Here is a 26571-nt window from a genome sequence, read left to right on the forward strand (position 1 = left end):
CACTCCTGGGTATTTATCCAAAGAGAACAGAAGAGCTACTTTAAAACTAGATAGGCATCCCAATGCTCACAGAAACATTATTTACAATAGTCAAGATCTTGAAGACACCTCAGTGTTCATTCGTATCATAGACGAATGGATAAAGAAGATCTAAATGATAGATAGATCAATATAGTGGCAGATTCACTTTGATATATGGCAAAACCAACACAATATTGTAAAGTTAAATAAAATAAAATTTAAAAAATATAGATATAAATAGTGAAATATTACCATAAAAAAGTAAAATCTTGCCATTTGGGACAAATGGATAGACCCAGAGGGTATTATACTTATTGAAATAAGTCAGAGTGAGACAAGTAAACTGTATGTTTTAATACATATATGTGGAATCTGAAAAACAAAACAAACAAACAGAAACAGACTCACAGACATAATGAAACAACTAGTGGTCACTGATGGGAGAGGAGTGTAGGCGTGAACCAGGTGAGAGGAATCAAGAGGCACACACTCTGTTATAAAATAAACAAATTGCAAGTTTGTAATGTACACCAAGGAAATATGATCAATATTTTAAAGTAATTTTGTATGGTATGTAATTTATCAAAAATAGCAAATGACTATGCTATACATCTGAAACTAATATAGTATTGTAAGTCAACCATGTTTCAATTTTAATAGTTTTAATTAGATTAAAATGTGGCAAAGTAGACTTTGGGTGTGGGATTAGTTGAAGGATCTTGATATGAATTATTCTGGATTATCTGGATAGGTCCTATACATAACCATGCATCCTTTGCTGACATGAAAAAAAGAAAAAAAGACTATCAGATATTTCTCTAGAAAGATGAGTTTATTTGGGATCAGCAAAGGATTGCAATTTGGGGTCTGCAACCATGGCAAGCCTCATGCAAGTCCCCACAGGACAAGAGAAAAGAAAAGGAAGTTGGGAGGGCTACTGTAAACAGATGTTTACATTTGTTTACTTTGGGATGTCCATGGTGGTCCAGGGCTTAAGAATCTGCCTTCCAATGCAGGGGATGCGGTTCAGTCCCTGGTAGGGACCTAAGATCCCACAGGCCACCAGGCAACTAAGCCCATGTGCCATAACTAGAGAGCCCATGTGCTGCAACTACTGAGCCCACGCACTCTAGAGACAGTGCTCTGCAACAAGAGACGCCCCTGCACACACATACACACACACACACACACAAAGTGAACAGAGTCCATGGTTTTTCACTGGCCCAGTGTTTGCCTGGAAAAAAGGTGGCATATTTCTTCAGCCCTTTAATCCTGTTATCTTCACAGAGTATGAGAGCTCCCCCTGTTTCCCAACTCTATTTAAATGAGTTTCTGTTTATTTACTAATTTCCTACACCTTAGAAGCAAGAGTATTTGACTCCAGAAGAGAAAGGAGCTGAGGTGGTAGAAGTAAGAGGTTGCAGTGATTCAAGGAAGGGCTATGACCCAAGGAATCCTAGTGACCTCCAGAAGCTAGAAAAATGCAAGGAAATGGATTCTTCCTTAAAGCCTCTGCTACTGCTGCTGCTAAGTCACTTCAGTCGGGTCCGACTCTGAAGGAACCAACCAGCCAAGATCATGACTGTAATCAGTAAAATTGATTTCATACTTCTTCAACCCAGAATTATAAGAGAACTCATTTGTTTTAACTTATCAAGTTCATATTAAACATTGAGCAAACATTTTTTCTTTGCTTTCCACAGTAGTAGGATGGCATGTAAATATTTGCAGTTGTCTGTTGGAACACTTCATGGTGAAGCAGATGTGAACATTCTGGAGAAGGCAACTAAGCTAGATAATATCTTTATTGGAGTGATTTCATTTAATTCCTTTCACTTTTTAACATTTTTGAGTTCAGCAAGCATGCTCTGTCACTCAGTCATGTTCAACTCTTTGAGACCCCATGGACTGTTAGCCTGCCAGGCTCTTCTGTTCATGAGATTTCCCAGTATTTCCCAAGAATACTGGAATGGGTTACCAATTCCTCCTCCAGAGGATCTTCCCCACCCAGGGATCAAACCCATGTCTCCTGCGTCTCCTGCATCGGTAAGTAGATTCTTTATCACTGAGCCACCTGGGAAGATGTGGTTAAATATTTATTTTAATTCTATCCTCTTATCAACTACTCTAATGGTTCCCAGTTAGAAGTTTCTAGTGCAGAAGGAGACACAGATTGAGAAGGGAAGATAAAGACTAAAGTCCGTAATCTGTAGGGCCAAAAAGTATCTGTGGTTTATTTAAACTGTACTGATGTAGGTGAGTAACATTAAGCACTGCAAATGCCCTGTGGTGGCCTCACGGTGTGACTGTGGCTGGAGGAGGGGCTGAGCCCTCGGAGGGTTTGTGTAGAGGCTGCAGGTGCCTGGGGAGCACTGTGCTGCACAGCACAGAAGTAGGTGCCTGAATCTGTGGTCGGCGAAGAGGAAATGTGCAGTGAGCTGCGGCGTTCTGTGGGGACTGTCGTGGCGTTTAATCTGCCATCTCGCTTTGTCCCTGAAGGAACGTAAAACAGGTGGATGAGGCGGCCCCGGGGGTTCTGAAGATACCACTGCACACTGTCTGCAAAGGTGGAGAAGTTACACTGCAGAATAGAGCTGGCTCCCTCCTGGAGACTCAGGGCTGGGGGACTCTGCGCCACATCCATCCCTCTCACACCTGATGAGAAGGAGAGAAACAGTCACAGGTGAGGGTCACAGAGCTCCTGCAAAACCCGGAAAGTACACCCCCAACCCCATAAATGATAAGGATAGAAAGTCTGCAGGACTTGTCAGCTCCTCTCCCTCCTTCAACAAAAGAGAAGCTGCTCATTCCTTCAGATTCCCCTGTGGGGCAGCCCCAACTCACAGCAAACGTGGGCAAACAAAAGCCCCAGTACAGTGTCCACTAGCCTTTTCATGACTCTTTGCCTTGTTGCTGGAAAATATTCACAAAATACATAGCAAACCCAGGGTGGTGAGTGTCATGACTTGTCTGGATGTTTCACCTCCTGCAGCCAATCAGCTCAGCCAACAAACCCTGCTCGGCTGACACTCTGTGACAGGAAGCCCCACCCTTTGGTCTCAACTGAACTAAAAACAGATTAAAGAGGGGTGAGAGTGGAGGAAAAATGTGACATTCAATGTTTTATACATAATTTTTAACTTGTGAAATGGACGTTCATATTTTCTCCTGATATATATTAATAAATAAACCTTAGGCAATAAAAGTGGAAAAAAGTCAGAAAAAGCTGATATCTATACTTCAAAATTTTCCATCTAATCTTTTGTTTATGAGTCCCAGTTTGATCCAGGGACTTTCCTGAGAGCTATGGATAAAGATAATGACATAGATAAAGATAATAACAATCAATACAAATATAGATATTTTGCATTGTGGTCATAAATGTCTAGTGCTTGAATCAGGAATAAGGCAGAGCTATTAACTGAAAGGAATATTCATCAAAAAGCACGCTTCTTATATGCCGATAATGATTTAGCTTTCCTTCACACAAAATTATTCTCTATTATTACTAACCCCCATTTGAAAGAGTTTTCCAGGGGATGGAGTGGTAAAGAATATATTTGCCAATGCAGGGGATGAAACAGATGGGGGTTCAATCCCTGAGTCTGGAAGATCCCCTGGGAAATGGCAACCAGCTCCAGTATTCTTGCTTGGAAAATCCCATGGCCGAGGAGCCTGGTGGGCTATAGTCCACAGGATGGCAAAGAATAAGACCTGACTGAGCGACTGAGCACTTGAAAACTCAGGATGAGTTTCCGAGGCAGGAGGTAGATGGGCCCCTGGGCTAGACAGCTGGTATGTGTCAAGCAGAGTAAAATTCAAGCTTTGTTTTTCCTACACACTCCAAGCACTGAGGGGAGAACCAATTCTACCTGTTGGAACTGTTCCTTTGACTTGCTTTTCATTGCTTTTGTTATTATAATCATACATAATGGGCTGCCTCAGAGAATCAACCCCTCTGCCTGACTGCTAAAGTGCTTTTGTTCATGGCCTGTCCACCTGTGGATGGTAGGAAAGAAGAAATTAATACATCCCCTGCCTGAGGCTTGCCATTCTAGGAGATGTTTGCCAGATTAATTTTGCCTTTTTGTTTCCTCACCTTCCCCTTCCCTGTTCTGTAAAAGAACCTGGCATTCAGACCCAGACAAGATGATTATTTTGAGACATTAGTCTGCCATCTTCTTGGTCAGCCAGCTTTCCAAATAAAGTCCTTGCCCCAACACCTCGTCTCTCAGATTCATTAACCTGTCATGCTAATTAGACTCAGTAATGAAGACAGTTGGGTGTTAGTTCTAAAAGTCCTGTAGGTCTTCATAGAACCGTTCCACTTTAGCTTCTTCAGCATTACTGGTTGGGGAATAGACTTGAATTACTGTGATATTGAATAGTTTGCCTTGGAAATGAACAGATATCATTCTGTAGTTTTTGAGATTGCATCCAAGTACTGCATTTCGGACTCTTTTGTTGACCATGATGGCTACTTCATTTCTTCTAAGGCATTCTTGCCCACAGTAGTAGATATAATGGCCATCTGAGTTAAATTCACCCATTCCAGTCCATTTTAGTTTGCTGATTCCTAGAATGTCGACATTCACCCTTGCCATCTCCTGTTTGACCACTTCCAATTTGCCTTGATTCATGGACATAACATTCCAGGTTCCTATGCAGTATTGCTCTTTACAGCATCAGACCTTGCTCCTATCACCAGTCACATCCACAATTGCATATTGTTTTTGCTTTGGCTCCATCCCTTCATTCTTTCTGGAGTTATTTCTCCACTGATCTCCAGCAGCATATTGGGCACCTACCGACCTGGGGAGTTCCTCTTTCAGTATCCTATCATTTTGCTTTTTCATACTGTTCATGGGGTTCTCAAGGCAAGAATACTGAAGTGGTTTGCCATTCCCTTCTCCAGTGGACCACATTCTGTCAGACCTCTCCAGCATGACCCGCCTGTCTTGGGTGGCCCCACACAGCATGGCTTAATTTCATTGAGTTAGACAAGGCTGTTCTCCATGTGATTAGATTGACTAGTTTTCTGTGATTATGGTTTCAGTGCGTCTGCCCTCTGATACCCTCTCGCAACACCTACCATCTTACTTGGGTTTCTCTTACCTTGGACTTTATTTTGGGGGGCTCCAAAATCACAGCAGATGGTGATTTCAGCCATGAAATTAAAATATGCTTACTCCTTGGAAGGAAAGTTATGACCAACCTAGATAGCATATTCAAAAGCAGAGACATTACTTTGCCAACAAAGGTCTGTCTAGTCAAGGCTATGGTCTTTCCAGTAGTCATGTATGGATGTGAGAGTTGGACTGTGAAAAAAGCTAAGCGCCCAAGAATGATGCTTTTAAACTGCTGTGTTGGAGAAGACTCTTGAGAGTCCCTTGGACTGAAAGGAGATCAGTTGGGGTGTTCTTTGGAAGGAATGATGCTAAAGCTGAAACTCCAGTACTTTGGCCACCTCATGCAAAGAGTTGACTCATTGGAAAAGACTCTGATGCTGGGACTGATTGGGAGCAGGAGGAGAAGGGGACGACAGAGGATGAAATGGCTGGATGGCATCACCGACTCGATGGACACGAGTCTGAGTGAACTCTGGGAGTTGGTGATGGACAAGGAGGCCTGGTGTGCTGCGGTTCATGGGGTCACAAAGAGTCAGACACGACTTAGTAACTGAACTGAACTGAACTATGACAATTAACAGCAAGACCTGAGCTCTGCTAGAGTAAAAAACTGACAACTTCTGCAGTCAAGAGGTCAAGGAAAACTGAACAGGCACAGAAATACTCCATGGTGCTCAAAAAGGAGGTGGCACCACCTCATAACAAACAATGCCAAGCATCCCACAAAGCACTGTGCTGGGATCCAGCACAAGATGCAAAAGATGCCCATGCATCTTTTCAGAGTGTCCTAAAACAGGTCTGATGTGGGAAAAGGAGAGAGATATCTGGCCAAAGATAAACACAGACCCAGAAGAACTGCCCCATAAAGATGATTTAACCACCTCTTCACTGCACTCCTCATCTTCCTCCTCATTAGGGAGGATGCCCTTGTGTCTCCTGCATTGGCAGGCAGATTCTTTACCACTGCACCACCTGGGAAGCTTATTTTGGGGACTGATAAATAAAGGAAGCCTTTTATTGGTTCACACTATACTGTTTTGGGAAAAGCCACCGATATACATTCTTTAGTGCCAGCAGTAATTAGCTGCACCAGTCCCAAGTGCTTAGTCAAAGAGTTGAAGTCCTTTAAGGAAAGAAGCCTCTAAGGATACTAGAAAAATAGTCTGGAGATAATGCAGTTAGAAATAAGTCATTGTCCTGGGTTTTTTGTTTGCTTGAGAGATGAGATCAATATTGTAAAGCAAATTTTCTGACTTGTGTTATATCAACTCACATGGCCAATCTCAAACTATTATAACTCAGCCCATCACTATTCCAAATGACACCAGAGTAAGTAACTTTCTCCAGCTTGTTGAAAATTCTATGGCTTTGTTTTCCTTAGAATTCTGATTCTGGAGGACAAAAATTCCAAATTTCAGAAAATAGGAGTCATTCCTTTGTAAAATGATAAAGAAAAAAGAATAGGGGAAAAAAGAAAAAAAAAAAAAACAAGAAAAAATGAAGAAAAGAAAAATCTAAGATGCCCATGGGAACCAAACACTTCCAGGATTCTGTATTGTCTGTACTGTTTGCCTTCACAGAGCATGCCAACTTCCTACATATAACAAAGACTGAGCTACAGTGTCCCAGGAGGTTTGTGTTCAGCTCCTCCTGCAGTCCCAGGCACTGTGTCACTCAGAGCACAGAAGTACTTGGCCGAGTCTTTCCAATGAGCTGGTATTTTCCTCAGGTGGAAAGACGTCTCACTGTTCCTAAATTCAGCCTCAAAACCTTTGATGCCTGAAACAAGATTGTCTCCAGACACGTACTTCAGGAGAAGCTGGAGTCCTTGGTTGGGGTACTGTATGTACCAGAAGAGATACGGTGAAACAGAAGATGAGTAGTTGCACTTCAGCTCCAGACGGGCTCCTTCAGAGACAGCAATGTGGTCATCAGGCTGGGTCACTGACTGGGCTCCAGCTCCTGCTGAAACATCAATGCTGAATCAGTGAACTCAGCTAAAACAAAAAGTCTCTATTCAACACGGAGCAATATTCCACGTGTGGACAAAGGAGTAAAATGAAGTAGTACTCACTCAGAAACAGGAGCATCTCAAGCATCAAGGTGAACACCAAGGACATAGTAGAGCAGTGAAGCGGCAGTGAGCTTCTTTCTAACAGGTTCCCCACAAGTAAGTCTGAAGACTGGCTGACTTGAACCCAGGTTTCTCTGAATAAGAATGACAAAGGACTTATATTTCTTCTGATGGAGGTTGTTAGGAAGAGAAGCTGTCTTAACAAAATGCCTAACTCTGGTGTCTGAGATGCTTTACCTCTCACTGTGTAAAAAATGATCAGAATATCTCTTTAAACCATAGGGGTTTTGTGACGTTCTTATGATCTTTTACAGAAAAGCAATTTCCAATTTAAGCAGCAGTGCCCTCCAGAGGCCAAATAGAGAACTACGGAGAAGTTCACCGTTTTCATTAACACGCCCCACCTTTTTATTTTCCTTCTGTGGTTGAATTCCAAAGCACTATGATTATGTACAGAAGAGGATTTATATGTTGTCAGCCTTGAACTGTATTAAATTTGGCTTTTTTAAAAAACACAGAATTGTGATTTTAAAATTCCTTGTGTTACTGGATAGCACAGGGAACTATATTCAATATCCAGGGGTAAACCATAATGGAAAAGAAAATAAAAAAGAAAGTCTATATATGTATAACTGAGTCACTTTGCTCTACAGAAGAAATTAGCATAACATTGTCAATCAGCTATACTTCAACTTTTAAGTGTTGGATACAAAATAATTTTTAGAATGAAACATAAAATCACAATGTTATAATTTTTTTAGTTTCCAGATTTAACTATGAGTCAAAAATACCATTAATCCAGAAGCCTTCACTAATAAAGGTGAAATTGAGACATACTCAGATGAAGGAAAACTAAGAAAAGTGGTCACCAGAAGACCTATCCTAATAATGTCTAAAGGAAGCTCTATAAACAGAAATAAAATTATAAAAGAAGGAGTCTTGAAACAACAAGAAAGAATAAAGAATACAATATGCAAAATTATGAATAAATACAATAGACTTTTCCTCTTGAATTTCCTCAATTATATTTGGTGAAAATACAGCATATTATATATATATAATAATATAATTATATATCTGGTATAAATTATAACACTGTCTAATGAGGCTCTAAACATACATGGAGGAAATAATAAAGAAAATTATTTTAGAATCAGATCAGATCAGATCAGTCGCTCAGTCGTGTCCAACTCTTGGTGACCCCATGAATCACAGCACACCAGTCCTCCCTGTCCATCACCAACTCCTGGAGTTCACTCGGACTCACGTCCATCGAGTCAGTGATGCCATCCAGCCATCTCATCCTCTGTCGTCCCCTTCTCCTCCTGTCCCCAATCCCTCCCAGCATCAGAGTCTTTTCCAGTGAGTCAACTCTTCGCAGGAGGTGGCCAAAGTACTGGAGTTTCAGTTTTAGCATCATTCCTTCCAAAGAAATCCCAGGGCTGATCTCCTTCAGAATAGACTGGTTGGATCTCCTTGCAGTCCAAGGGACTCTCAAGAGTCTTCTCCAACACCACAGGTCAAAAGCACCAATTCTTCGGCGCTCAGCCTTCTTCACAGTCCAACTCTCACATCCATACATGACCACAGGAAAAACCATAGCCTTGACTAGACGAACCTTTGTTGGCAAAGTAATGTCTCTGCTTGTGAATATGCTATCTAGGTTGGTCATCACTTTCCTTCCAAGGAGTAAGTGTCTTTTAATTTCATGGCTGCAGTCACCATCTGCAGTAATTTTGGAGCCCAGAAAAATAAAGTCTGACACTGTTTCCACTGTTACCCCATCTATTTCCCATGAAGTGGTGGGACCGGATGCCATGATCTTCGTTTTCTGAATGTTGAGCTTTAAGCCAACTTTTTCACTGTCCTCTTTCACTTTCATCAAGAGGCTTTTGAGTTCCTCTTCACTTTCTGCCATAAGGGTGGTGTCATCTGCATATCTGAGGTTATTGATATTTCTCCCGGGAATCTTGATTCCAGCTTGTGCTTCTTCCAGTCCAGCGTTTCTCATGATGTACTCTGCATAGAAGTTAAATACACAGGGTGACAATATACAGCCTTGATGTACTCCTTTTCCTATTTGGAACCAGTCTGTTGTTCCATGTCCACTTCTAATTGTTGCCTCCTGACCTGCATACAGATTTCTCAAGAGGCAGGTCAGGTGGTCTGGTATTCCCATCTCTTTCAGAATTTTCCACAGTTTATTGTGATACACACAGTCAAAGGCTTTGGCATAGTCAATAAAGCAAAAATAGATGTTTTTCTGGAACTCTCTTGCTTTTTCCATGATCCAGCAGATGTTGGCAATTTGATCTCTGGTTCCTCTGCCTTTTCTAAAACCAACTTGAACATCAGGAAGTTCCCGGTTCACATATAGGGGAGAATAAATAGGTGTAATGGGAGGCAATATTTATACATTTCATTCAAATAGGTAAAATAATATTACCAATAGACTGTGTTATGTAAATTCAATAACTGAAGCAACCATATAAAAACAGTTATACAACAAGACACAGCTAAATGTTATAGGAGCTTCCCTTGTGACAGACCATAAAAGAATCTTCCTACAATGCGGGAGACCTCGGTTCAGTCCCTGGGCAGACAAGATGCTCTGGAGAAGAGAATGGCTACCCACTCCAATATTCTTGCTGAGAGAATTCCATGGTAGGCTACAGACCATGAGGTCACAAAGAGTCAGACACAACTGAACAACTAACACACACACACACACACACACATACACACACACAACACTGCAGATAAATTGAAGTATAATCCTAGAAAATGTTGAATAACTCACAGGAGGTTAGAGGGAAAAACATACGGGACCAAAAAAAAAAGCGCAAACAAAAAATCAAATGGAAGGTTAAGACCTAAAATATCAAGACATTAAAAGCAAATGATCTACACACAAAAACTAAGACACAGAAGTTGATCTGAACACACCAGTGACAAAATAGTTCAGACAAAAAGTGGATTAAGAATCATGACCCAACTATAACTGTCTGAAAGAAATTCATTTCAAATAAGACATAGTCAACTGGAAAGTAAAAGGATGGAAAAAGACGTATTATGCAAACATTAATCAAAGCCTCAGAAGAAATATAGGCTGTGCTGCTCACATTTTTTGGAGGCTTTGTGAGGTGGACAAAGCCAAAAAAAAAAAAAAGAAGGAAGTATAATGGCTATATTAATATCAAATAAATTAGACAGGCTGCTGAACAAAGAAAATTACCAGAGACAGAGAAATATTATCTACTGATGAAGAGGATAATTTACCAAGAAGACATAGCAATCCTAAATGTATATGTACCAATTAACAGAGCTGAAAAATAAGTGGAACAAAAATTAGAACTAAAAAGAAGAGACAAATCTAGAAATATAGTTAAATACTTCAATATTCCTCTCTCAACAACTGGTAGAATAACTTGCCAGAAAATCAGCAGATGTATAGAAGAACTCAATAACACCATTAACCAGTAGGATTTAATAGTCAGCTATACAACACTCCACCCAACCAGAGCAGAATATACTTCTTTTCAAGTGTCCATGGAATATATACCAGGTACTTTGGCCACCTCATGTGAAGAGTTGACTCACTGGAAAAGACTCTGATGCTGGGAGGGATTGGGCGCAGGAGGAGAAGGGGACGACAGAGGATAAAATGGCTGGATGGCATCACTGGCTCGATGGATGTGAGTCTGAGTGAACTCTGGGAGTTGGTGATGGACAGGAAGGCCTGGCATGCTGCGATTCATGGGGTCACAAAGAGTCGGACATGATTGAGCGACTGAAATGAACTGAACTGAACTGAAGTCCAAATCTTGGGACCTAAAAAAACTCAATAAATCTAATGTAAAAAGCTGAAATAGAAAGAGTATGTTCTCCAACCACAATGAAATAATAGTATAAATAAATAACAGAAAGATACAGGAAAATTCCCAAACATTTGGCAACCAAACAACACACTTCTTAATAATCTATAGGTCATAGAGACTGTCTCAAGGGAAATCATTGAATTTCTCATTAATTGAGTAAAAATGAAAATACACATACCAAAATTGGGGAGACAGAGCAAAGAAGTATTGAGAGTGAAATTTTAGCACTACATGCAAATATTAAAAAAGAATAAATCTAAGCTTCTACCTGAAGAATCTATACAAGGAAAATATAAATTAATCCAAAACAAGCATAAGAAAATAATAAGGATTAAAGGAGAAATAAATGAAATTTAAAAGAGATAAACAATAGAGAAAATCAATGAAACAAAGAGTTGGTTCTTTAAGAGAATCAGTAAAACTGACAAACTTCTAGCAAAACAGACGGGTGGAGGAGGGTGTGAAGAACAGGGACAATGTCAGCCGGCTAATTAGCAGTATGGCATCCTATGTAATTGGTTAAGGATGAACATTTGTCTTTCTCCAGTTGGTCCTGGGCTTCCTTCATTACCGGGTCCAGCCCCGATTGGGTCCAGGGATTCCCTCGGGAGGACGGCGTTGGCGATTAAAAGATAAACAATAGATAAAAGGAGAGAGAGATAAGGAAAGAATTTTGCAGTTAAGAAAATAGAGGAAAGAAAAGAGGCTGATATTCCTTGGTTTACGCAGAAAGCCAATAAAGCCCCAGCACGGGACTTGCTCTGTTCACATAGGCTGCAGGCGCCCTCTCGAATAGCTGAAGGTGCCCCACCTTAGGCACCTTCTCGAGTGGGTCTTAGAAGCCCAGGTAGGAAAGTGAACACAGAGGGCGCCTGTGCTCCAGGGGATCAGCCTGAAAAGGAAAAGGAAAGAGAAAGAACAACATGGGGAGACCAAGCTTCGGTGAGCAAGGCCCACGCTTTCATTTTCCAAAGTAGTTTTTATACCCTAAGTTGTGCATAGAGGATAATGGGGGGAGGGGTAGAGTCATGCAAGGTCAGCAGTCCTTGATCCTTATCGAAGCCAGGCTTTCTTTCTGCAAACTTATCATATGCAAAAGCTTTAGGTGATTTACATCATCTTCTGGCCAGGAGGCCTGTTAACATTTTATGACCCTGTCTTCAGAAAACTTTTTTTTTCTCTAAAGGTGATTATTCTAAAGTCAGGCGCCACCCTCCGAAAGCATTAGATAACATTGCATTCCTATAGAGCAAAAGTGTGGTGGGATATAACAAGAAAAGAATTAACTCAAGGGTCCAAGATTACAAGCATTAAAGCTACCACTTAGATTTCTATACACCAACGATATTAATCAATACACTCCCAGGGACACAGTAGGTAAGGGATATGGAAACTTGGCAGCAAGCATTAGCTCAACAAAGAAATCTCTACTAGTCCTATCCTAACAATTTTAACTCTCTGAGAAGCTCTGCATTGTTAGAATATCTTAAGCTTCCCGTGCCTCTCGTGGTTGGGAGGCTGTGAATCTGAACAAACCTGTCAGGCAAGCTAGAAAGTCATCAGAGGGGTTTGAATTGAAATACTCCTATTATGCCCAGGAGACTTACTAACTAGAGTTTTAAGTTGATTTTCTTCAGAGACAGGTGGTCCGGGATAGCCCCCCCCTTAATGCCAGAAGAGTTGGTGAAAGTCATAAAACAGTAAAAACAGACAGATTCTGATTTGAGGGTAGACGCTCAGGCAGATCCAGGGCGGGGGGGGTGGGGGGTGGGGGTGGGGGTGGGGAGGCGCCTTGAGCCCTGACTCACCTTGCCCATCAGGGCTCTCCCGCATGACCTTGTCATGGGTGGGAACTCGCATGCTTGCTCCCAGCACTTCATCGCTCAGTTGGTAAAGAATCCACCTGCAATGCAGGAGACCCCAGTTCAATTCCTGGGTAGGAAAGATCCACTGGAGAAGGAATAGGCTACCCAGTATTCTTGGGCTTCCCTTGTGGCTCAGCTGGTAAAGAATCCCCCTGCAATGCAGGAGACCTGGGTTTGATCCCTGGGTTGGAAAGATCCCCTGGAGAATTGAAAGGCTACCCACTCCAGTATTCTGGCCTGGAGAATTCCATGGACTGTATAGTCCATGGGATCACAAAGAGTTGGACACAACTAAGAGACTTTCACTAACTAACACTAACAGTTGGTCCTGAGTTGAATGAACTTCCGAAGTATTATGCTAAGTAAAATAAACAATGCAAAAATGCCATGGATTGTGTGATTCTGTTCGCATGAAATACATAAAATACGGAAATCCATGGTCAGAAAGCAGGTTGGTGGCTTCCAGGGACATGTGCATGGGGAGCATGGGGAGTGACTGTTTTGTGGGTATGTGGTTTCCTTTTGGGGTGATGAAAAGGTTTCAAATCTAGGTAGAGGTAGTGATTGTGCATGTTGTGAATATACTAGATGCACACTTAGTTGTTCATTTAAAAGAGTGAACTGTGTGAAATGTTACTTAATCTCAACAAAACTACTGTTTTTTAACTTTTCATTTTACATTAGAAAAAAGCAGGTTAACAATGTTGTATTAGTTTCAGGTGTACATCAAAGTGATTCTGCTATACATATCAGATCAGATCAGATCAGTTGCTCAGTCATGTCTGACTCTTTGCAACCCCATGAATCGCAGCTAGCCAGGCCTCCCTGTCCATTACCAACTCCCGGAGTTCACTCAGACTCATGTCCATCGAGTCAGTGATGCCATCCAGCCATCTCATCCTCTGTCGTCCCCTTCTCCTCCAGCCCCCAATCCCTCCCAGCATCAGAGTCTTTTCCAATGAGTCAACTCTTTGCATGAGGTGGCCAAAGAACTGGAGTTTCAGCTTTAGCATCATTCCTTCCAAAGAAATCCCAGGGCTGATCTCCTTCAGAATGGCCTGGTTGGATCTCCTTGCAGTCCAAGGGACTCTCAAGAGTCTTCACCAACACCACAGTTCAAAAGCATCAATTCTTTGGTGTTCAGCCTTCTTCACAGTCCAACTCTCACATCCATACATGACCACAGAAAAAACCATAGCCATGACTAGACGGACCTTTGTTGGCAAAGTAATGTCTCTGCTTTTCAATATGCAATCTAGGTTGGTCATAACTTTCCTTCCAAGGAGTAAGCGTCTTTTAATTTCATGGCTGCAGTCACCATCTGCAGTGATTTTGGAGCCCAGAAAAATAAAGTCTGACACTGTTTCCACTGTTTCCCCATCTATTTCCCATGAAGTTGTGGGACCGGATGCCATGATCTTTGTTTTCTGAATGTTGAGCTTTAAGCCAATTTTTTCACTCTCCACTTTCACTTTCATCAAGAGGCTTTTGAGTTCCTCTTCACTTTCTGCCATAAGGGTGGTGTCATCTGCATATCTGAGGTTATAGAGATTTCTCCCAGCAATCTTGGTTCCAGCTTGTGTTTCTTCCAGTCCAGCGTTTCTCATGATGTACTATGCATATAAGTTAAATAAACAGGGTAACAATATACAGCCTTGACGTACTCCTTTTCCTATTTGGAACCAGTCTGTTGTTCCATGTCCAGTTCTAACTGTTGCTTCCTGACCTGTGTACATGTGTCTATTCTTTTTCAAATTCTTTTCCCATTTAGATTGTAAAACTATTATTTAAATTGAAGTTGATGAAAATCTAATGATCAAAGTATTCATAGTATAATTTTAGATCATTTTATCAGATTTTTAAAAAACTAATTTATTTATTTTAATTGGAGGATAATTATTTTACAATATTGTGATGGTTTTTGCCATACATCAACATGAATCAGCCACAGGTATACCTGGGTCCCCACCATCCTGAACACCCCTCCCACCTCCCCTGCCACCCTGTCCCTCTGGGTTGTCCCAGAGCATGGGCTTTGGGGGCCCTGCTTCATGCATGGAACTTGCACTGGTCATCTATGTTACCTATGGTAATGTACATGTTTCAGTGCTATTCTCTCAAATCATCCTACCCTTGCTAATTGCCTCTATCTGGAAGGAAAGTCAATGTAGAAAACCCCTTAATGGAAACAGTTTCCTCAGCGCCAAGACAGGACGTGGTTGGAGCCCCATCTGCAGTTTGAGTACTAGGAATAGGTTCCCTCTGTGTACTGTGCCTCACAGCACAGAGGTAGGTGGTCGAGTCACTGTGCTGAGAAGTTGCAATGTATAAAGCACTGTGTCTTGATGATTTATCCAACGAGACTGTAATTCTTCCACTTGCTTGCTCTTTCTGATTCGCCTGAATTGACAGTAGAGATGTGAGCCCTTTCCCGGGATCCTGCCAGAACCACTGAAGGAAGTACAGTGCGCTGTCAGTGTAACTGCAGTTAAGAACCACGCTGTCTCCCTCTCTCACGTTCAGAGCTTCAGGACTCTGACTCACGTCCTGTTTAGTGCTCACCCCTGTTCAGAAAGAGAGAACAGACAGGCTGGTTAGTGGCTGATTATTCTTTGGAAACTAATTTTAAGTTTACTTTTTTGCTATCTACAGGAACTCCCAGAAACCATGCAGGTACAACTCCCAGACTTCCTCTCTTCCCTGGGGAGGAATATCTGGGAGTTGCCCATTCTTTGCCAATTTCCAAATCCCTTTAACTCACAGTCTAGTTGTAACCAAAGGATGAGCAGGCTTAGGGATTTGTCCATTCCTTCTGTTATGTAGACTCACTGAGAACTGAGTTCTTGTGTCTGTAAAATGTTCAAGGACTCACAGGATAAAAGATCTACTTTGCTGCCTCTTGTTTTCAAAACTTTCTACAGGAAACACAGCGTCAGCCCAGCCAATCAGAGCAAGTCACATAGACATGGAGGAGGCCAGCACCAGAAGCCCATCTGCCAAGAGTGGGAGGTTGCAATGGAAACACCATCATCTCAGGACCAAGCCCAGCCTTGCCTGACAAATGCTTACCTCTTTCCCTCCTCCTAGGGAAAACAATTTTTAACACATCAGATTTGCAGAATGTGGTTAAGTATGTACATAGAGGGGCTTCTCCGATGGCTCAAACAGTAAAGAATCTGCCTGCGATTCAGGAGACTGAAGTTCAATCTCTGTGTGGGGAAGATCCCCTGGAGATAGGAATGACAACCCACTCCAGTATTCTTGCCTGGAAAATTCCATGGACAGAGGAGCCTGGTGGGCTACAGTCCATGGGGTGGCAAAGACTCAGACACTAATGAGTAACTAATACACACAAGTACCTAGAGAGAAATGTAAGCGTAGGTACAGGGAGGGAGGAGAGAGGGGGGTTTGGGATGGGGAATATGTGTATACCTGTGGCAGATTCATGTTGATGTATGGCAAAACCAATACAACATTGTAAAGTAATTAACCTCCAATTAAAATAAATAAATTTATATTTTTTAAAAAAAAGAAAAAAATTACACAATAAAAAAATAATAAATTTGCAATTTGAAGTTAAAAAAAAAGAAAAGAAGAAATCATAGGTTTTACTGCACAGCTGTAGCTGAACCTCTTCAGATTCCTGTAACTGCTCCCTCCTCTTGCCACTTCAGTTCTTAAGAATTATTTTCTTTAATTCACACTTTCTTGAAAATCCCTTTCTATCATTTCTCAGCCATCAAGTTGCAAAAAGAGTTAAGAATCATAATATTCACATTCAATGTGTGTGATAAATCAGGAAATGGACACTTTCACATTCTATAACTGAAGCACAATAAACTGTGGAAAATTCTGAAAGAGATGGAAATACCAGACCACCTGACCTGCCTCTTGAGAAACCTCTATACAGGTCAGGAAGCAACAGTTAGAACTGGACATGGAACAGCAGACTAGTTCCAAATAGGAAAAGGAGTAAATCAAGGCTGCATATTGTCACCCTGCTTATTTAACTTATATACAGAGTATATCATGAGATACGCTGGGCTAGAGGAAACACAGCTGGAATCAAGGTTGCCGGGAGAAATATCAATAACCTCAGATATGCAGATGACACCACCCTTATGGCAGAAAGTGGAGAAGAACTAAAGAGCCTCTTGATGAAAGTGAAAGTGGAGACTGAAAAAGTTGGCTTAAAACAACATTCAGAAAACTGAGATCATGTCATCCTATCCCATCATTTCATGGGAAATAGATGGGCAAACAGTGGAAACAGTGTCAGACTTTATTTTGAGGGGCTCCAAAATCACTGCAGATGGTGATTTCAGCCATGAAATTAAAAGACGCTTGCTCCTTAGAAGGAAAGTTATGACCAACATAGACAGCATATTAAAAAGCAGAGACATTACTTTGCCAACAAAGGTCCATCTAGTCAAGGCTATGGTTTTTCCTGTGGTCATGTATGGATGTGAATGTTGGACTATAAAGAAAGCTTGAACGCAGAAGAATTGATGCTTTTGAACTGTGGTGTTGGTGAAGACTCTTGAGAGTCCCTTGGACTATGAGGAGATCCAACCAGTCCATCCTAAGGGAGATCATTCCTGGATGTTCATTGGAGGGACTGATGTTGAAGCTGAAACTCCAATACTTTGGCCACCTGATGCAAAGAGCTGACTCATTTGAAAAGACCCTGATGCTGGGAAAGATTGAGGGCAGGAGGAGAAGGGGACAACAGAGGATGAGATGGTTGGATGGCATCACCGACACAATGGACATGTGTTTGGATGGACTCTGGGAGTTGGTGATGGACAGGGAGCCCTGGCGTACTGCGGTTCATGGGGTCGCAAAGAGTTGGACATGACTGAGCAACTGAACTGAACTGAACTGAAGTATAAGCTCAATAAGATTCATAGGTGTTATTTACATATCATTGGCCAGAAATTTCACTTGTCTGAGAATTTTTAAAGAAATAGCCTAATAAATACATTATGAAATTGCATATTGTATGCAGCAAGGATATTTAAATATCCTTCTATACAAATATTCAATACATTGTAATAGACTGGCCCCGGTGGGCAGTGGTGGGGCTGAGGACACAGAGGAGGAAGGGATGGATTCCAACAGAGGGACCAAACTTTTGGCAGCTGTGGGTCTGAGAACAAGAAGGCACTGCCCAGGGACAGAGCTGCCATTGGCTGACATGGGGCAGGCAGAGGCAGAAAAGGCTTGGGGCCAGTCAGAGGCTGGGTTTGGGCAATGCCAAGGGAGAGGGGCCCGTGAGAGTCCACATGGAGTGTGAGGGAGGCAGTTAGGAAGGTACAAGAGACTGGTGTTCAGGACTGCCCTCTGGGCAGGGTTATGAACTGGGGATTCATTGCTTTGTGGTGGTGCTCCAGGTCTAGTGGGGGCAAGATACTGTATAGTTGTCAAAAGAGTAAGTAGACTTATTTCTGACTTGCAAAGATTTTAGGGACTTATCCAAACTGGTTATTTACATTTTAAATTAATTCTTGTTGGAGTATAGCTGATTTACAATGTTATGTTACTTTCTGCTGTATAGCAGAAATACTTTCAAACTGTTTAATTCTGGAGTTTTTATTTTTTTTAATTCTCATTTTATGTTGCCTGCCACATTTATCTCAGAAACCCCTTCGTCTTTAAACATGTTTAAGGCTCAGTTTCCTTACCTGAGGATAGATTAATATTACTTTGTGGGTTTTAGATTACAGAAGGAGTATCTAAAGTGCTGAGCAATGGACTTGGCATATGGTAGTGGTTCAATAAATGATAATAAAGACTCTGATGTTGAAGATGAGAATGACAAAAAGACAGGTAGAAATAAGAATCTCATGATAATTCTCTGATCTATTCCACTGAAGACATTGGGCAGACTATAAAGCTATAAACCCAAAAGATTAAAACTGAACAAAACCAGATGGTATGGATAAGAATACCTGTGTCTCTCTCCATGAATCAGGAAGCTTCCTCTTCTTCTTCCCTTCTTTGTAAACCTCCTCTCTTCTTCTACCCACAAAGGAGGAGTGAGGAGGGCTGATTCTGTCATTCAGAGTCCATTTATGAGTAGGATATTGAAAAAAAAGTGAAAATGCTAGTCGCTCATTCATGTCAACTCTTTGCGACCCCATGGCCGGCATCCTGCCAGGTTCCTCTGTCTATGGAATTCTCCAAGCAAGCATACTAGAGTGAGTAGCCAATCCCTTCTCCAGGGGATTTTCTTGACCCAGGGATTGAACCCGTGTCTCCTGCACTGCAGGAAGATTCTTTACCATCTGAGCTACCAGAGAAGCCCAGGAGATCAGTTCTCAGTCTAACTTAAAACATAGGACTCCAGAGTCCACTTATTCTGCTAATAGCTCCTGCATTTTGAAGTCTTTGCCTACCTGTGATAATGCATTTCTATAGAGGGCTAATTTAGTGCCCTGGGAATGGCTGCCTCTTCTTTCTCTTTCAGCTCAGATGCCTGAAAAGTAAATCAACTCTTGGCCAATTTGAGGTGTGTCCTATCTTTCCACCTCATCCTTATAGGAATTCTGAGCTTGCTATTCTGGATTCAGAAGAAAGTAAGAAACTCTACTTAGGCATGAACCTCAAACCCACCTTTCCTAGAGGTAATCAGAGGACCAGTGATATTAGGTCCTGGAGGAAATTAGGTCCAGGGGTCAGCTAAAAGTCCTTCTTCACTTTCTGTTTGTATTAAGCCTATATATACAGCATCTTCAGGAATCTTCCCAGTGTTGAGCAGGGCAGGGTTTGGCCATTCTTAGGTCCCTGACAATACCCCATAGTATATTAAATCCCCACTTCAAATGGAAATATTTTAGTTGAATAATAATGAATATATGACATATCAAAACATGCAAGATGCAGCAAAAGCTGACTTATGGTTTTCCAACTTTACAATGGTACAAAAATAATATGGATTCAGTAGAAACTGCACTTCTAGTTTTGAATTTTGATCTTTTCATGGGCTAGTACGATGCTGTCTTTTTATGCTGAACATCAGCAGCAACTTGCAGCTCCCAGTCAGTGACTCAGTCGCAAAGGTAAACAACCAACACACCACCATTCTGAACCTAGACAGCCACTCAGCTTTTCATCTTCAGCACAGTGCCAAATAAATTACACATGGTAGCCAGCATCAAGTTCTAAGATAGGCTCTCTATTAGATAATTTTGCCCAACTGTTGGCTAATATAAGTGTTCTGAAGATGTTTAAGGTAGGCTAGGCTGAGTTATGATGTTCAGAGTTCAGGTGTATTAAACGAACTTTTGACTAAAGATATTATCAGCTTATGATCAGTTTTTAGCACATAACACCATTGTAAGTCAAGGAATATTTGTAATTAGAGACAAATTTGTGAATTTAAATTATATTTGTCAGGAAAGAAGAAATGATGAGAATTAACAGTCAAAGTTGCAAATAAAAGAACTAGAAAAAGTAGCAAGTTAAAATAAAAGAAAGTAATGGTAGCAAATAATAAAACATGAGCAGAAAAAAACACAGTTTATCAACCATCATAAGAGAAAAATAAATATATAAATAACCCTTTATCTGTTAGACTAACTGAATCCATAATAAGGATTATGAAGTTTCTCCCATAAGGCTATGCTTACATGACCTCACTATAGTGAACTTTCTGAAAATTGTTTCTAAATTAATTCTAAATTAAAAACCCTACACAAATTCTTCTATAGGTAGAAAAGAAGCTTTAAATTGCAAGTTACCTAATGAATCATTATAATCTTGATACCAAAATCTGACATTAACATGGAAAAGAAAAAGTTGAATACTAGTATCATTCAGGAAAATGGGGGGAAGTGCTCAATAAAATAATAGCAAATCAATGTTTCATTATGTAAAATGGACAAAACAACATTCCTAAGAGCACTTAACTCTAGAAGTGAAAGTTGGTTTCACATTTAAAAATCAATTTAAATAAATAAAAAATATTTATCAAAAACACTATAATTAATAGTCACAGTGAAATAGTGAATGCTTTGCCTCTGAGTTTGGTAATAAGAATTCTATTCAACATTTTATAGGTGATCTTAGCCAGTTAAGTAGGACTTGCTACACCATTTGTGGGGTGCAGTTAAAATGAAAATGCAGAAAGCCAAGTGGGCTGGGGAGTCATCTCGTTGGACCACTGCCCAACCCCAGACCTACTGAAGAGCTTTCGGTCGGTGAACACACAGAGGTGCTGGGTGAGTGCTCCCTGGAGAGGACATGGAAGCTCTACAGTTCCACTCACAAACCTGACCCTACACGCCTCTGCCATCTGAATATTCACCTGTATCCTTTATCATAGCCTTTTATAACAAACAGGTGAAAATAAGTAGAATACTTCTCCTAGTTCTGTGAGTCACTCTAGTGAATGAATTGAGCCCAGGGTTTTGTTTTGTTTTGTCTTATCTTGATTTGGGAATCTTCTATCTATAGTCTTTTGTTCAGAAGCACAGTTGATCCCTTGGGCTTGTGACTGTCATGCTTTTTGCAAGTAGAAAGTGTCAGAACTGACTAGAATGATAGGATACTCGGGTGGGATTGCAGAGAATTGCTTGGTGTGGGAAAATACACATCTGTTGACCAGAAATGTTTTGTGCAAGTAGTAAAGGAGACTCATAGGAAAGAAGGACATAATAGGGCAGAACTGGATTTTTCCTTACACAAGAAGGAAAAAAAATGTTTTGTTTTGTTTTTTTTCCCCTCACACACAGCTTTTTTCACAATAGCACAAAACTGTAATCAATCCAAACAACCCAAATATCTACTTTTGGGAGGATGGATAATTAAATTGTTAGATATTCATATAGAGGAACTCTACACATCAATTAAAAAAAAGAACAAATAAGACATAAGCAAAGTGACACCAATGAATTGCAAAGATATTATTTTGAGTGAGGAAAACCAGATATAATATATACTATGCATGTAGATATTAACAAGTGTAAAATTTCATTGAGTTCTAAGCTTCAGTTTTGTACACTTTATTATATGTATTGTAAGACTTGGATTGTGAAGAAAGCTGAGTGCCAAAGAATTGACGCTTTTGAACTGTGGTGTTGGAGAAGACTCTTGAGAGTCCCTTGGACTGCAAGGACGTCCAACCAGTCCATTCTAAAGGAGATCAGCCCTGGGTGTTCTTTGGAAGGAATGATGCTAAAGCTGAAACTCCAGTAGTTTGGCCACCCCATGCGAAGAGTTGACTCATTGGAAAACACTCTGATGCTGGGAGGGGTTGGGGGCAGGAGGAAAAGGGGACGACAGAGGATGAGATGGCCTGATGGCATCACCAGCTCAATAGACATGAGTTTGAGTGAACTCCAGGAGTTGGTGATGGACAGGGAGGCCTGGTGTGCTGTGATTCACAGGGTTGCAAAGAGTTGGACAAAACTGAGTGACTGAACTGAACTGAACTGAACTTCAGTTACAGAGAGAGAGAGAAGAGAAAGCCAAGAATCATTTTGGATGTTGAGATAAATGTCAGTGTCATCACCTGAGAATAAAAAGTGGTTCCTCTGGGGAGGCAAAAATAAACTATGTAGAACAGTGGGAAGAAAAAGAGAGTGCTATTCGATTTTGTAAATAAATGAGAGTATTATTTTGATTAAAAAAAGAAATTTTATTTTTAAAAAGGATGAGAAAGTGAGAATCTCAGATGAGACAAGGTTGAAAAATAATCATTGGCTTTATCACCACCAAAGCCACTGGTTTAAGTGACAGCATCTCTCAGAGTAATGCTCACAGAAGTCAGGTTCAAGGAGGGGAGGACTGGACTTGAAGAAATGGAGACAGTAAGTCTATACAGTCAACTAATTTGATTATTAAGGAAAAGAGAAATGTAGTAATAGGGCTGGTGGAGATATGACCTTCAAGAATGTATTAAAATGGGAAAGATTCTCTTACACACATGTGGCCAGATTATCATAAGAGAATGCAAACAAAATTATTTCAGGGAAGAAGGTACATTCCTGTGGCGTCTTTTCAAGGGGCCCAAGACTGGAAACCAAGACTCCATACAACCACTATCCCTTTTGACTCTATACGAGGGAAGCTCTGGGCTGTTTAAAAGAGCAGACTGATCCATGGACACACAGGGGGCACTGTCTAGGATCCTGGACAGAATGCCCAGTAATCTCTGCTGTCTGGCTGCATCACAAGAGTTCGTTCTCCATAGGACCACTTGGGAAGAGACTCTGGGTGCTCAGGAGGAAGGAAAACAGCAAAGACGCCCTTATTCTAGAGCCCCAGCTTCAGGGTTTGGGTACAGTCTGCAGGTGCCTGGGGAGCATTGTGTCTGCACAGCGCAGAGATAAGTGGCTGAGTCTTCAGGTTTTGGGGCTTCGATGTGCAGAGAACTTCCTTTCTTTAACAAGGTGGCTCTCAGTCTTTCTTTCTGCTTTTCATCCCCAACTGAGTAAAGAAGGAAGAGGAGTTCAGGGCCCTTCCCGGGATCTTGTCTGTACCACTGTAGCCCTCTAAAACTGCTGTAGCTGCAGTTGAGACTGAGACTGTCCCCCTCCTGGATTCTCAGGGTCTGAGGACTCTGCTCCACTTGGTCTTCACCACTCAACCCTCTTCAGGAAAACAAAATCAGAAACAATACAAAGCTTTCAGTTCAGCAGTACTTAAAAATTCCAACACAAAGCTTGGGATAAGCAGTGTCTAAACTCCTCTCTCTCTCCTCCCCATCTTTGGGAAAATGTGCTCATAGGGCCTCATCTCTTAACCTGCAACTTACATCCAAGCTGAAGCCACAAGACTATGAATGCACATTCCAGCATGTTCTCCATCCTGCCATCTCACTCTTGATGAAATCTTAATGATTCCAAGTCTTCTCCCCTGAAGAGCTGTTCCTGTGTCTTAGTTCTTCTCTAATGCACAGGAGAGCCTTGCTGTTCCAGGCTCAGCCAGTCACGAGCAAATCCTCTAGTAGCTGTCATGCTTTTGACTTTTAAGGCACTGGAAAAATGAAAAGAATGGAATCACTGCCACGTGGTGGTCACAAACACAAACATCTCACAGGACCAACTATGCCACCTACAAAGACAAATATTCAGGGAAGGACATCTTTTATGTTGGTGGCCATAGTACATAGGAGGTCTAACACAGTAATCAGAAAAGCCTTCTCTGCCTGCAATTTTAATCATGTCATTGTTCCTTGAATGTACTTTAAAGCTAAACTGCTACCAAGGGTTATAGGAGTTGAGCCCAAGCATCACTGTAATGGGGCTTACCAGGTGGCACTACTGGTAAAGAACCCATCTGCCAGTGCAAGAGGTGCCAGAGACATGGGTTCAGTCCCTGGATCGGGAAGGTCCCCTGGAGGAGGGCATGGCAGTCTCCCATATTCCTGCCTGGGGAATCCCATGGACAGAGGAGCTTGGCAGGCTACAGTCCACGGGGTCGCACAGAGTTGGACACGACTGAAGGGACTCAGTAGCAGTGGCATTGGTGTAATGGATTGTGTTTCCCTCTACGGTACACAAGAATCTCAGCAGGTGAGACCTTAAAAAGACTAGAGTGCTGAGAGAAGCAGAGGGATAGAATAGTTGTGCATCTGACTGGAAACCTCTTTGACAGAGAATTGGGAATATAAATTAAGAAATCCATTTCTTCAAATAATTTTATGCCTGGCTTCAGGGACCAAGCATAACTAAAACTCAGGGTCAAGAACTCAATAGATCTTAGGAGGACAGAACAGGCTACCATGCAGAAGGAAAGAAGAGCTCTCCAATATAGACATCAGACAGGTCAGAAAGTCACAGGGCAGAGTGGGTAGCAGAAGATAAGTACAGCAAAACTAGCATTGCTCAATGTGCCTGGTTCTATGACACCCCATTGGATTTTGTCACTGAACGTGTGTCTCTGTTGTGGAGTTGACCACCATTTTTAGGAAGTTTCTTAAGACTTGTCTGAATGGCACATTCTGCCCTAACCCCATTAGCTTCAATGTGGAAAAAGAGCATCAGCTCTCAGCTGCACTGTTTTGATGTCACCTTATCCTTTACCCACTCAGTGACAAGAAAGAATAAGCAGCACAGAAGTTCTTACACTAACAGTGTTTGGAGTTTGTTGTTCTTAGACTTTTTATTTGAAAATTTGGTAATTTCTCAGTGATTTAAAAGTCACTGAACTAACTTATATCCATTGTAGCATCCTTTGATTTAATTCATTTTAACCACACTTAGCAAGCTCTCTTACAATCATATTTAGAAGGCAGCTTTTCTTTGCTCCTGAATGTGTATCTCAGAAAGAAGATGAGAAAGATAACTGCAAGATAAATGCAGGAGCTCTTTGTAGAATAGACACTAAATGAATCCAGGAGCTGGATGAGGGATGTGTAACGAAGCTCAAGAGATGATTTACAGTTGCGAACTTTATGAAAATTGCATGTCATTTTTAAAATACTTTTAATTTGAAATCACTATAGATTCATGGAAGTTTCCAAAAATGTACAAGAAGGCTCTGTGTACTCTTTACCTGGTCTCCTCCATGGTGTCTACACCAGGAGATTAACATTAGTAAAATCCACAGGTTTCAATTTTAGATTTCCCCAGTTTTACATGTAGTCATGTGTGTGTGTGTGTGTGTGTGTGTGTGTGTGCTTGTGTGTCACTCTATTCAATGTTACACACGTACAGATTCCTGTATTCATGTATATCACATGTATAGGTTCATCACCACAATCAAGATGCACAACTGTTTCATCATAACAAGGTTTCCCTAGGCCATGCACACCTTTGTAGCCACACTGACCCCCTTCCCTAATCATTAACCCCAGACAATCACTAATCTGTTCTTCATCCATACAATTTTGTTGTTTAGTAATGTCATAGAGTGGCTTCCTTGGTGGCTCAACGGTAAAAGAATCTGCCTGCCAAGGCGGGAAATGCATATTTAATCCTTGGGTCAGGAAGATCCTCTGGAGAAGGAAATGGCAATCCACTCCAGTATTCTTGCCTGGGAAATTTTTTGGAGAGAGGAGCCTGGCGGGAGTCCATGGGATTGCAAAGAGTCAGGCATGACTTATCGACTAAACAACAATGTCCTAGAAATGGAATTATATAGAAGTAACCAATGAGATTTTTTTCACTTAGCATAAGTAGTAAAATCATGAGATCTATCCAAGTTACTGTATGTGTCCAACTTGTTGGTCTTCTTATTTCTGAATAGTATTCCATGGTATAGATGCGCCACAGTTTGCTTAGCCAATAACCCCTGAGGGACACTGGATTGATTCCACATTTCGGCTGCTGTGAATAAAGCTGTTATGAATATTCAGGCACGAGTTTTTATGTGAATAAAATCTTTTATTTTTTTAGAATAAGTTTCCAAATGTGTGACTGCATGTTTAGTTTCATGAGAAACTGCCAAGCTATTTTCCAGAATGCCCATACCATTTTATATCTTCATCAGCAATTTGTGAATGATTGAGTTTTTCCCACATGGTTGCCAGAATTTAGTGTTATCACTATTTTTATTTTAGCCCCACTGAGATTTGTGTAGTGCTATTTCATTGTGGCTTTAATTTGCATTTCTCTGACGGATAATATTGTTGACCATCTTTCAGGTGCTGATCTGCA

The 26571-nt window shown here is 41.2% G+C and overlaps 3 gene segments (V, D, J or C); all 3 read right to left on the reverse strand.

The window, feature by feature from the left end:
* Nucleotides 1–2287: 2287 nt before the first annotated feature.
* On the reverse strand, nt 2288–2982 carry LOC113899412. The segment is given in 2 exon segments: nt 2288–2676; nt 2866–2982. Coding segments are annotated over 2 exon segments (441 nt in total).
* Nucleotides 2983–6765: 3783 nt separating this feature from the next.
* LOC113899415 lies at nt 6766–12962 on the reverse strand. The segment is given in 2 exon segments: nt 6766–7115; nt 12911–12962. Coding segments are annotated over 2 exon segments (402 nt in total).
* Nucleotides 12963–15069: 2107 nt separating this feature from the next.
* On the reverse strand, nt 15070–15826 carry LOC113899366. The segment is given in 2 exon segments: nt 15070–15531; nt 15729–15826. Coding segments are annotated over 2 exon segments (474 nt in total).
* Nucleotides 15827–26571: the final 10745 nt, after the last annotated feature.

Source organism: Bos indicus x Bos taurus, chromosome 10 (assembly GCF_003369695.1).
Source record: "Bos indicus x Bos taurus breed Angus x Brahman F1 hybrid chromosome 10, Bos_hybrid_MaternalHap_v2.0, whole genome shotgun sequence".
NCBI classification, from domain to species: Eukaryota; Metazoa; Chordata; class Mammalia; order Artiodactyla; family Bovidae; genus Bos; species Bos indicus x Bos taurus.